This window comes from Gymnodraco acuticeps, unplaced genomic scaffold, assembly GCF_902827175.1.
Source record: "Gymnodraco acuticeps unplaced genomic scaffold, fGymAcu1.1, whole genome shotgun sequence".
Lineage (NCBI taxonomy): Eukaryota > Metazoa > Chordata > Actinopteri > Perciformes > Bathydraconidae > Gymnodraco > Gymnodraco acuticeps.
Genome location: NW_022990560.1, coordinates 273274 through 286532, shown reverse-complemented (window position 1 = coordinate 286532; position 13259 = coordinate 273274). Strand labels below are relative to the sequence as shown.

The following is a 13259-nucleotide window of genomic DNA, read 5'->3' as shown; positions in this document are numbered from 1 at the left end:
TTCAATGTTACATTACTGATTCAGATGGCAGCAACAGAACTGGTGGGACTTAAACTACTGCTCGAGGCAGCAGAAAGCTTTCTCATGCAGAGGAAGAGTGCTTTCTTAGAGTAAACATTAACCAAAGCATGTGAAGAAAAATGAAAAAAAAACAGTGGTCAGAATTCTGACTTTGTCCTCAGAATTCTGACTTGAAACTGAATAAGAACAGAGCGCATGCCGTCACATGGGGCCGCCTGGAGAAAAAGCGTTGCAGCTTCATTCCAGAGCGCCTCGCCTTTTAAAAAAGATATCTATTTGAACCTTCAGAAAAGCGCTGGTGACGTCACGGTAGAAATTGGTGGAGAAGCTTGTTTTTGAGACAAAAAGACAGAAAACCTGTTTGCTGTAGCATAGCAACCGGTAGTGTTGCTGCCGGTGAGTGTAAACTAAAGCTCTTTCAGACAACGTGTGAGAGCAGAATATCTAATGAAATCATATTTGATTAACTTATAACCATACCCAGTTTAGGCATACATCTGGAGGATAACATGGCCGAGACCACTGTAGTACCTTGGTGAGCGTTTCCATGGTGAGAGACCACTCAGTGACCAGCTCGTCCCAGCAGGTGAGAGAGGAGAGGACGGAGAGCAGGTCGTCCCACAGCTCTCTGCTGATGTACACGTTCAGATTCCCCTTGATCCACGCCACGATCAGCGTCTGAGCACAGGGGGGGGCGAGAGGACAGAGAGTCTCATTAGGAAAGGCTGGAATCCAGCGTTCTACTCATTGAAACTCAATACAAGTCTTCTCGGCACAATTCAACCTAATTTACCTCAAAAACATGTTTTTATTTTTGGTACCTGAAAGATGGGTCCGGCCAGCCTGCCTGACAGCGTGTTGTTCTTCTTGCCCTGGGGCATGATGGATGGAGGCCTTTTCATCACAGACTCCGTCACCCTCAGCATAACCAGTAAGGCCTGCTCCCTGTAATCAAAGAACACTATTCATTCATATAAAGTCATGTAGATCCTTCCTTTACCTATGAAAAGAGAATTAGCTTCCCAAATCCCCCAATAAGATCGCTTTTTTTAAACGTATTTTCATCAAGACATGAATTGTTTGTGTTGTCGTCCCTGTACAAGATCTTTTTTAATATTTTTTTGCACAATTAAAAATAGACGCACATAAAATACAAACAGTGCAGGAACAGGCAAGAAAACCCATTTGTCTTTTTTGGAACCACCGAACAGCGTTAAAAATCCCAATTTATAGGAAAATACAAACAATAGCTCAAATGAAATGATGATGGAAAAACAGGAGGTAAATCATCTTTCAGGTATTTTACCATGTTTTCTGGTCCATGGTCTCGTGCATGACGAGGCTGCGGTAGATGTTCAGGACGCGCTTGCACATGTCCACGTGCTCCTCCAGAAGGATCTTGATGTCGTTGGCTGGCTCCAGAAGGAACACGTTGGAGGAGTGGGTGATGAATACCTGAGAAGGAGACGAGATACTACAATTAGGAAATGTAACAACTTGACACTGCAACGATGAGACTGAGAATGTGTGTGTATGAAGGGATGTGTGTGTGTGTGTGTGTGTGTGTGTGTGTGTGTGTGTGTGTGTGTGTGTGTGTGTGTGTGTGTGTGTGTGTGTGTGTGTGTGTGTGTGTGTGTGTGTGTGACACACCTGTAGTGTGGTCTGAACTCCAGCATGGACGCTGTACTCCAGCAGTTCCTCATCCACTGCTCTGTTCATTCCCTGAGGGAGAGAGACGAGAACACATTAAGATATAATGACCTGACCACATTCAGGCATTCACACACATTTTCTATCTTACTAAATATATCATTTGTGAACTAATTATATTTAAAATTGGGACTGCACGCCAACTTCAGTGTTAATTGAAGAAATGTAAATGTTAAATATTTCTCGTTTTTGTCTTTCTCCATCAACTAAAAGTGAGTCAATAAAAAAAGTGTGAGGTTAAATCTTAAACAGTAAGCTAAATGAACTTTGAGTATAGCTGGCACAGTTTTGCAAAGTAACTTTAATCCACAGTAAATCTTCATACCATTTTCTTATTGTTGTCCCCTTCCCCCTTCTCTCCCACCCCACTCTCCCAGACACACTAATACAACTCGCCTCGTCCTCCTTCTCTCCGAGCTGGGAGCCCGAGTCCAGGCTGCCAGTGGGGGGGTAGGGGCCCTCCTCCGGCTCCTTCATGAACACTGGCCTGCCCTCCATGGCGATCCACTCCTGGTAAACACGCACCACTTTGCGCATCGCCGCAGCTTCACACATGGGGAGGAGGAAGGCCTATAGGTGGAGAAAGGAAGATGTGACTTGAATGTGGACATTCAATCCACCTGATCTACTGCAGCCATACGAGGACATATCTCAGAGCACTGCTTTGTAATCAGCTTTCATTTGTTATCTAATTAAATATGATAGTATTTTCAATGTAACTTATTGTTATTATTTGACTTTTTTTCCCATCGTTTAAAACAAAAAATGTAAGGCATATGATAAGGCCTGTTTCTTTGCTTGGTTTTACTTGTATTTTTTGTAAAATATGAGTTTGTATTCTGAACGAAAAGACTTTGGAGAAAAATATCTATAAGTAATAAGTGTTTACATTTCATTTAAATGTACTGCAGACACAACCTAACATTTAAGATTGAAATCATAGAAGACCCTCCCCACTCCTTCACCTGTCTAAAGATCTCGGTGATGAAGTTGACGTTGGTTCTGGAGGAGGTCAGGACCCTCCTCACCACCTCCATGTCCGTGAGCTGCTCTTCATCCATGGAGCAGAGCGAGGAGGAGCTGGGCTCCCTCTCCGTCAGTGTGGAGGTGTTGGAGTGGCTTTGTTCCGGCTCACACCCGGACCCCAGACCCCCGGACAGCCCCATGCTGCCCCCGCCCGGCCCAGATGAGCACCCGCTACTTTCCAGGTGGGCGTCCAATCGGAGCACGCCTCCGCCGCAGTCCTCAGAGCTGCCTGCCGAGCGAGCCGCAAGGCCTGCTGCTGCACGCTGTGGGGGGGGGGGGGGGGGGGGGACACAATACAGCGAAATAAGTGACTTTTTGTCATATTTAACTGTTCTGTAAATATCTGACAATTTGATATTATTTAATATCCTTTTCACCGAACATCACATGGATCTTTTACATTGGCAGTTTACACATTTTTTTCTCAACAACAAGAAGTGAAGCCTTTAAAATAATGATGATCTAATATCACTGGAGGTACAACAGTTTTTTGTTAACTAGATAATTCCACATGTGTTCTTTCATAAATTTGATGTCTACAGTATTCATCTAAAAAGTAGAACAAAATGAAAATAAACAAAAACCATTGAATGAGAAGGTGTCCAAACTTTGGACTGGTACTGTATACAGGACCTTGATTCATCTGGGTCATTGGACATGTGCAGTGAACTGTTATAGGCACATGCTTTCTATCAGCAGAGTGTGTACAGTGTGTATGAACCTGTATGTTCTTGGGGACGATCTCCCCCTCTGTTCCCGGGATGTGGGTCTGCGCGTTGGGCCGCGGCTCCAGCCAGAAGGAAACCAGCCAGCGGATGAAGATGACCCGGGCCTGGAGGAAGCTTTCCTTGGTGCAGTACACCGTTTCCCCCCCGTCCTGCTCCCTGCGCACCACGCTGTAGTAAGGCTTAGGACGCATCGTGGGCACGTCTGTGGGGGGGGAGGAACATCTTTAGTTATGCTGTCTATGGTTACAATAATCCAACGGGACTATTCAATGTGTTCCGATGCGCTGTGGATTTATAGTGTCCAGTCATTTTGAAAGAGATATTACAGGTTGTTTTGAAGCGGAGTTGTATGATGTACTAATTCATATTCAGTGTATTACCTGGTGTATAGGCCTATACAGATAATCAGATACAAAGGTGTAATAACAGTGAAACATGTGTGTCACATGAGTATAAGAGGTATAACACGGGTGTAATATGGGAGAAACATGGTTGTAATACAGGCGTAATGTCGTATCTCGGAAGATGCAGAGTGTAACTTCAATACAAATAGTAAATAATACATTTTCCAAAATATCTTCATGTGCTTAGCGATTTAGGGGGAATGAATTAAGTGTAGAATACAGTTCAAATATGTTAACAGTCAAATCTTTTGTGAGACAGTTTTTTCTTTCCAACAAGGATGGAAGCTGTTATCTATGCTCTCATCAAAGCCACCAGACTGAAAACTGTCATTTGATCTTGCAAAATATGGGAGTTGCTGGCTTACCACCTCATTGGGGTTAGTTACTTTGGTGTTATTCTGTGAAATGGTGAATCTGGACTAACCTTAGAGCAGCAATAGACAATGAACCCCTTGAGTTTTACTATTTAAAATAACTGAATATTTCAATTGAGTTTGGTGGCTTTGAGGAGACTATATATATGGTTCCCCGTCAAACACAAAGACTGCATTGCTGCTTCACCACAAGGTAAAGTGCTGTCAATGTTCTGAATATAGCAAACACTTTAACTGTTATTGACATTGACAGAAGTGCCTCATACCACCCGAGTTCAAAGAAATATGAACTGTCCCTTTAAGAGCTAATGTAACTGACCCAGTATGGGGTTGTAAAGGCTGGTTTCCATGGCGAAGTTGGGAAAGATGTGAGGAAGGTAAAACTTCCTGAAGTGACCGAAGAGGAAGCTGAAGGCGCGTTCATGGTTGTCTTTGCAGCGCCACTCGAGAGACTTGGCCTGGTGGGGACGTGGACACACACACACACACACACAAGCTTGTGTTATACAGAGACCATGACGCACACTAATCAGGGTCAAGCGGGAAGAGCACCATTGTTTTTGGAAAAGAATGTTGTTATCAGTGTGTGTCTGTGTGCGTGATAGCAGCAGCAGGAAGAGGAAATACAGAAATAAAGTCAATAAGGGATGACATTAGTGTTAAAGGAGTTAGTGATACTAGTAAGAGATTAGAAGAATACTTCCCTCTACCATCAATATGATAAACATCAGTAAATAACAGACCTAATAACTACTTTCCCCGTGTATTAGTAAGGCATTAGAACATGTTCAAAGGTGTAATTGGTGTTAGTAAGGAATGATGATAATACCTGGTTTACCATGTATTTAAGTAGCGCTTCTAAAAAGTAAGCGGTGAGGTCTTCCTGGTTCTTGTCACCTGACTGGGGGGGAACCAATGGGGTGATCTCTTCTGGGGTGACCTGAGCTGTAGGAGGGAAACGGGGTCACTTTATATGTATAATACAATGAATACTGCTGAATGTGAAGTCACATGTCTCTGTGTAGAATCAATGTATGGGGATGGAAATAGTGACCAGGATAGCAACGACTCTTAGGAGCAGTAAAAGACTTGTACTAACTCTCTGTTAGACTCAGCGGGGGGTTGATCAGAGTATCCAGGGTGCGTGGGGTCCCGTGGCAGAGTGGAGCCGGGAAGCCAGGAATCAAACAGGCGAACATGCAGAGCTGCTCCCGCTCGGCATGACTCTGCAGCGCCTGCATCCACAGCAGGAACAGGCGCACGCCCTCACGACGGATCTGTAATGTAGACGAGAAGAAGATCCAGATTTTACTTGCAGCATTTACTCGTTCATTTTTTAGTAAGACTTTAAATTCAAAAGAGGCTGTACGAGTCGTCTGAGGAGGATGTAGGGGCTGTGACAGAGGTAATGACGGGTCAAAGGTGTACCTTCAAAGAATTCCCAGTGTGCAACAGCTTCTTGAGGATCAGCCCTGAAGAAAGAAACACGTCAGCATTAAATTACAGTAAAATGGTATAAAGCTAGCCAGCTCTAAAACCACCAAAAGCTCATTTTGCACACGCTTTTGTTCTGGTGAAACATCTGTGTTCAGTTGAATACTTGATTCTGATTGGCCAATACGACATACCAGAGGTTTGTTATTTTGTAATAGCAGACCACTGCTAAAGAGGATGCTGCGATCAAGGGACTAAGTGCAGTCATACCAATCCATGAAAAAGAGGTCTGGTCAATTTACATCAGCGGTGGCCCAAAAAGAAAAATCTGAAAACTCAGTGGAATACTTTGAAATATTAGTTTTTATATTTGTGGAGAGCAGCTTTGGAATTATGATGGCTAAACTGTCCCAAGTAAAGAAAGAAAAATAGCGCAAGTGAAAAGAGAGGTTAAAAGATAGAGAGCTGGATGTCAGAGAAGTAAACAGTAGAAGAAGACAGACAGGAAGTGAACACTAAAGGGAACACACTATGGGCTCTGGCAGTGTCTAAAGACTGGTTCATGGAAAATAAAATGGACAGACTTGAAAAGTTACACAAAACCTCAATCAGTGCTGCCGACATTTTAAGTAACGCTGCTGTCGCCCCAGTTCCAGTAGTTGGTACGCAGTAGAACACACTATTTTTTTTAGCAGAAGCAACACAATCATCTTTAAACCAATTAAATCATTTAAAGTGGACCTATCATGCAAAATGCACTTTCGTACGTCTTTTATACATCAATATGTGTCCCCGGTGTTCCAGGGAACTCACCAAGTGTCAGAAAACACAACCCTCTCTTTTCCTCCGTACCCAAATCTTTTAAAAACGGGGCTACAACGAGCGGATACAGATTCCATCCGACCCGACGTCAGCCCGGAATACTGGGCGGTGACGCTCCGCCTACATGGGCAACGCTCCACCTATCAGGGGAATGAGAGGTTGCCGTGGCATGGTAACAGCATGGTAACAGCATGGTAACATGACGCTCGTGCCTCGCCCCCCTCCTTTGCAGGGGGGCGAGGTCAGCTGCAGCTCATTTGCCACAGAATCAGCCCTTGTGAAAACAGGGCTGGAATACAGCAAATAGAGCGAAATGAGGCATGGCTAAAATGCATGATCTGTTTGGTATTTTGAAAATAAAACTTCACAGACATGTTTTATATAGGTATGGCCCTACAATATATTATTCAAATATAGCATGATAGGTCCACTTTAAAATTAATATTGCAGGTGAAACAGTTCATGTCTTTAGCACATAGCTGTGTAATAAGCTTACATAAAACCCATACCAGCACTACTAATCCTTCGGGGGGTCGGTGAAGCTAAGCAACCCGGGCAATAATATAACAAACATGCAGGATTACAGGGCAACAACAGCGGCACTCTGTTTTCTTCTTCTGCAAAGTTTAGGATTGTATCTCACATGACATAATATGACCCAAAACTAGTTGACAGGGATCTGATCTGCAGCACACATTCAGTACAGGAGATCATCTGTAGCGGGTTTGAAAGGGTTGTGGGTGCTTGTGTGCGAGTTACCGATGCTGTGGAACTGCCATCGGCTCTGGATTCGCTCTGGCAGGAGCTGGAGGATTTTCTAGAGGAAAAGAAAGATTTTGATGCTAAGGACCATTTTTTTAAGATGACATTTTGTGCCTTTATTACAGAGACAGATTTGAAAGAGGGAGATGGAGAGGATGACTTCAGTGAGTGGTCCCTGAGTCGGAATTGATCCTGTGCCCATTATGTAATGTGTTATGAGCGTATTGATTTACTGCTGTCCCATTTATTTATTTTTGATTGTATTGGTTGGTTGCAAAAAAATCCATATTAATATATTTGAGTCAGTATAGGATTAAAAAGTATTATTACACGGCTTAGTTGAATACTTAATTCTGATTGGTCAATTTGTTGCATTGCTAACACCACAGTTCCAAATGTTGCTACTAGAACTCACAATGTATAGTGCGAGCAATACGATGATTGTAAAATTAATAATATCATGTATATCATTGATTTATACAGCTATGCTTTAGCTAGCTGGTAATTATATGGAAAGGAAACCCTCGTTGATTTCCCTATGATGACTGGATCACAGTAATCATCCCTTATTTCATCATTGTAATGTTCTATTTTATTGTCCATCTTTTTCCTAACTAATGCCTCTCAGGGGAAACCTTGAATCTTTTGTCCAAGTACTCACTGTACTAGCCCAGCATTGTTTTGAGTTGTGTGGGTGTTACGACCCGCCCTCTACTCCGTGGTAGTGGACAGAAAAGACAACACGGAGGGGAGCACGTAACAGTGGGGCCAAATGAAGGTCACACATACTGACTGTGCTATCTTATCCCGGCTACTCTACGCGGCTCCACCACCCAGTCCAGTGTAGCTGAATGCCAACGCTCTCAGTCTGAGGTCAGAGTCAGCTGGTGCTGTGGTACTGACCTATAGGAAGTTAGAAACACTTTCACAAGTCAGAGCTCCGTTCTGAAGTCATGTTGCCTCTTAGAAACAGTCTTCTCTGGATTTCTATTTTTAACACAGTCTACTAGGGGTCTCTCAATCTCTCAAAACAGTCTTCACAACCATAGAATGGTGAAGTGATTAGGTTTTTTTGTAGGCCTACCCATAAGTATTATACCATCATAGCATCACAAGGGCTAAGCGGACACAACAGTAAGGGAATTTATCAATATTGCAGAAAAAGGATCTTTGGCTAACAAATGTTTATGACAATTACACTTGTTTTTAGAAGTTTAAATGCAAACACCAGGAGTAAAGAGCTATGGTTAGGCTATAAACAAACGACATCACAGTCACATAGAAATACTTTACCTCGAATATAAAGAGAATTGAGTCCAGTTCCTCCCTCTGAGACTTGTGACCTGAAACACACAGACTAGCTTGAGAACAAAGCACCGTGATCGAGTCTTAATAGCAACAGAACATTGCCTTACTTCTAAAAGCTGACCAATCAGAGTACATCGTGTTGAACGTGAGTAAAACGTACCTTTTTGTTTGAGGCTGACCTCAATGGTGACAAAGTTCTCGAAGAACACATAGTAGATATGCGAGTAGTTCAGGTCGAAGAACTGTTTCAGCTCGGACGGCTCTGCGTTCTCTGGGAAATCAGAGGGGAAATGAAGATGAAAACTAACAAACATTTAGTGAAAAACGCAGGAGAGCACCAAGGTTAACTCCAAAATGCACATTCACTTTGATTCCTCAAGAATCTTTTTTAGTGCTGAAAGTAAGACTCATTCCTCAAATCCGACTGTTAATTGAGCTAAGAATCCCGCTAAGGGTGATTTGAGGAATGAGTCGCATCTAAAAATAAATATTACAAAATAAATCAAATGTGCCTCTCAAATTGACTCATACATGTCTCTCTTCGTCTGACAGATATGTGTAATATGCAAGTAGTGTGATTCTAAAATCATTACTTAAACCAGTTGAAGGCCCTTCTCTATCCATCTTTAGTCTAATCAGGGGTTTTCAAAGTGTGGGAAGGTGAGCCTCCCCTCAGAGAACATAAGAACAGCCGCGCCCCCCCTCCCATATTATTATTGCTATTATTATTATTGTTGTTGTTGTTGCTATAATGCAGGGGCATTCAATTGCATTTCAAAGAGGTCCAGTAAGAGAACATGTCATTATGCTCTGTTTTCGCTGTCTACCTTTCTCTTTTTGGAGCACGCCATTTGAAATGTTAGTGCAGAATCTACAGCTCCTCTACCACAACCATCAGCAACAAGTGGACATGGAGAACTACATGTTGCTGAATCCACCGCGGAGCATAAACAGAAGGGCAACCAGGCAACCATGGCAACTATGCTCGGGGGTCTTCTTCGCTGATTTTGGTGTATTTTGTGGGGGAAGTACAGCGCCACTTACAGGCCCGGGATATGTACTACAGCGTCTCCAGCGGTCTCGTGTGAAGGGACACGTTTATTGAGCTGTATCCGTGTCAACGGAAGACTTTTTTTATATCGAATTCGGTTAGTTTGCGTTTTGTTTGCGTTCCCGTGTAAATGGGGCCTAAATGATTTAAATGTAGAAGTATAAACACAGCTACAGTCTTTTCTGACTTCTCACCACAGGAAACATATACTTGAGCAACGTGACCTCACTGGAGCATCTAGGTTCTCTAAACCCACTTGTGAAATGTCAAAGAATGACAAGTGTACCTATTGGTTTCTGGAGATAAAACACACACTCTAAATACAACCACTATGATAGTTTAGAGTCAAAAGTCAAAGAAATACACATTAGGAAATAGACTATTAATATAAAAGTGAAATGTTTCACTTGTTATTTTACATTATATCACACCCATGCACAATCAGGGCCTATAAACAAGCATTAGAGGGAGGGGTTGCCACACACTGTACTTGGTCGGATCGGGACTTAACCCGGCAACCCTCTGGTTCTCAAGTTACTGCCCTGCCCCACAAGCATGTAGCAGCACATCAGGCCACACACACACACACACACACACACACACACACACACACACACACACACACACACACACACACACACACACACACCACACACACACACACACACACACACCACACACACACACACACACACACACACACACACACACACACACACACACACACACACACACACACACACACACACACACACACACACACACACACACACACACACACACACACACACACACCACACACACACACACACACACACACACACACACACACACACACACACACACACACACACACACACACACACACACACACACACACACGTTGCCCTTGTACTCTTTTTCTCCAGACTGACATTTGTAACGCGATCACATTTTAACCACAACATGAAGATCTGTGATGTGTGAAAGCTTTATATTTTAACCATGGCAGTAATGTTCAAAAAGCTCTTATTTCTCAAACTGCCTGTGATGCAGCACCTCTTTCCACCCTCTGTCTAAAACCAGAACCCAGTCTGCTCTGATTGGTTAGCTGGCCGGCTCTGTTGTGATTGGTCAACCGCTTAGAGATGTCCCGTCCCTTAGTCTTTCACATGCAATGTGTTGGAGCGCTAGTCAATAGAAGCGCTGTTTGATGTCACTATGTAACGGAAGTAAACAAAGGAGTCCAATGGAGGCCTTGCGGGTTGGCTAGTGTGTTGGAGAGAAACTCCCTCTGGTGGGAACACAGGGATTTTATCCTTTGCAGACCATTTAAATGCACAAAAACCTATAGAACACACTACAGGGAAGTGGAAACTCCAAAAGCATAATAAGGCCCCTTTCGGCAAAACAAGTTCTTTAAGGAACTTAAGGAACTTAAGGTAGGAACAGAAAGATGAACTCTGATTTATCATAATGGAAGTAAATGACTTTGTAATGTGATGGAGTTTGCATGTATGGTCAACTCTAAACCAGGCGAAAAAGCCTGTAAACAATGCTTTCTTTTTAGACGATGATTAGATTATAACCTTCTATAGACATGTAGTCATGGTTTCCTGCATGCAGCAGCAGGGCCAAAAGGGTTTGGGGTCAGTTACTTAATAACCTGATTGCATCAAAAGGGATTGCAAAAGGATGAAACCGCTTCTTGTTCAAACATTTGTTAAGAACAGGTATGAACTACTCAAAAAGTATCCAACACTCTTTGTGCTCACTTCCTAAAATGGCAAAGGTTAACATTTTTCAGGGGAGACTCTTGTGTCAGATCATTTTAAATCTCTGAAGTGGCCTCGCTTCAGTTCTCGTCATCAGTGCTACGACTTTAAGTGACCATTTGCATTTTCTTATAATGGTCTTCTGGCACCATGATAAGTAAAACTGGGTTGTTAGATTTTGTTCAGCTGTCCGAGTTGTTTTACCTCCTCAAACAATGTGAGTGCAAGTGTGTTTGTCTTCCTCTGTGATTGTTATCAAGGTCTTGTTTTCCCTCTGGTGCACATAGAGGGGCACACCCCTTTCTCACACACACACGCACGCACGCACCAGAAGCTCTCACAATAGAAACAGGAAGTTGAGCTACTGTACTGGACACAGAGAGGAAATAGTAGAGGCAGTTTCCCCTCTCCGGTCAGAGTTTGTTTGCGTGGGTGTGTACATGTGTGAAAGCAAGTGTGTACCAGTGAAATCACATAGGCACTCAAACATCCATTACTTATTCATACCCATCGCAACCTCCTCCATTCCATACAATCAAAACACTACAATTAGTATAGTGTTGTAACTAACACATCTTAACACACTCAGTATTTCTAACTTTTAAATAGGCACGCCCCTAGAGAAATCACAACAAGCCATTATGAATAATAACCTAAATGTTTTGCAGACAGCTTCATATTCAAATGTTATCACCGGGTAATAAAAGCAATACATCCGATTTTCATCCATGCAGAGACCATAAGCCAAACTCCATTCAAAAACCTGCCAATTGAATAGAGCTGTCACTTAGGCAAGGTGTGGAGCACGCCTTTAAACCCTCCTATACCTCAATAGAGTCAGTTGACAGCGGATACACTTAGCCTTATTTACTTTTAAACATAGTTTTACTTTACGTGTGTGTACACAAAACTCAATACTGTCAAGGATAGTTGTTCTGATGAAGAAATAACAAGCAAAAACAATCATATATTTGGGATAAAAGTGAACAAATGACATGCAATGAACTACAGGTGTGGTGCCGAATTGATGCGTATACACTAAAATAAATCTGAACCGGTCTTAAAGTTTGTTATATAAAGGCTGCCTCTCTGTTCATTGTAAGGCAACTTTAATTCCGTGAGTTTCGATGAGGTTTGGTTTGGCATTCCCTGTATCCCCGTATTGGCAGGTATAAGCTAACCTGTTAGCTGCTTAATTATTATTGTAACTTACCTATGACTATTCTGAGATGTTTCAGTCTTGTCAACACGTCCTTCTTTGGGTCCAACACTTTCTGTGTTGATTTTTTAACGTCCCCATGAGGCTTTTTGGAGAACATTCCTGGGGCAGGAGACACAAGAATGCGATAGTAGACAGTAGGGAGAAGCTAGCTGTGTAGCCGCTCAGACAGCTCGAGATAATCTGTAACTATACCGACAAACCCTCGCGCCTGGATGATGTATTAACGCTGCGAACTAGCAGCCCTCCGCCACAGCGCGGAGTTTATCAACGGGTGAATTGACGTCGATGCATTGTGTTCATACTAAAACAGATATGTAAAACGTAGCGGGGCAAAGCATCCATCCATTGCACCTCCCTTCCACAACAGTCCGCAGCCTGTAGGCTAAACTAGCTGGTTAGCTACTTAGCTCTGCTGTTCAGTAGAAAACATCATGGCGGAGCAGGCAGGAGGGAAAACAAAATAATGGATACCAGATCAATTAAACGTCATAATAGTTCAACAATAAGCTAACTTTACTTACTCTATTCGAAATAATAACTGTATAATTGTAACAAAACGGCAATATACTTTTAAAATAAAGGTTGTTTTAAATGTAACTAGTGGGAGACAAGTTTTGCTCGAGCTTTGCCCCTGAAGGTACAG

General features: G+C 42.7%; 1 protein-coding gene across 1 annotated transcript; it reads right to left on the bottom strand.

Moving 5' to 3' along the window:
• Window positions 1-552: 552 nt before the first annotated feature.
• ralgapa1 (Ral GTPase activating protein catalytic subunit alpha 1) lies at window positions 553-13253 on the bottom strand (the record flags this gene model as incomplete). Its single annotated transcript, XM_034227658.1, is given in 16 exon segments — window positions 553-699; window positions 843-966; window positions 1328-1476; window positions 1672-1743; window positions 2128-2301; window positions 2697-3020; window positions 3479-3687; window positions 4583-4721; window positions 5093-5208; window positions 5363-5540; window positions 5692-5735; window positions 7279-7336; window positions 8575-8624; window positions 8750-8860; window positions 12608-12715; window positions 13138-13253. Coding segments are annotated over 15 exon segments (2001 nt in total), but the record flags the coding sequence as incomplete, so codon positions are not given.
• Window positions 13254-13259: the final 6 nt, after the last annotated feature.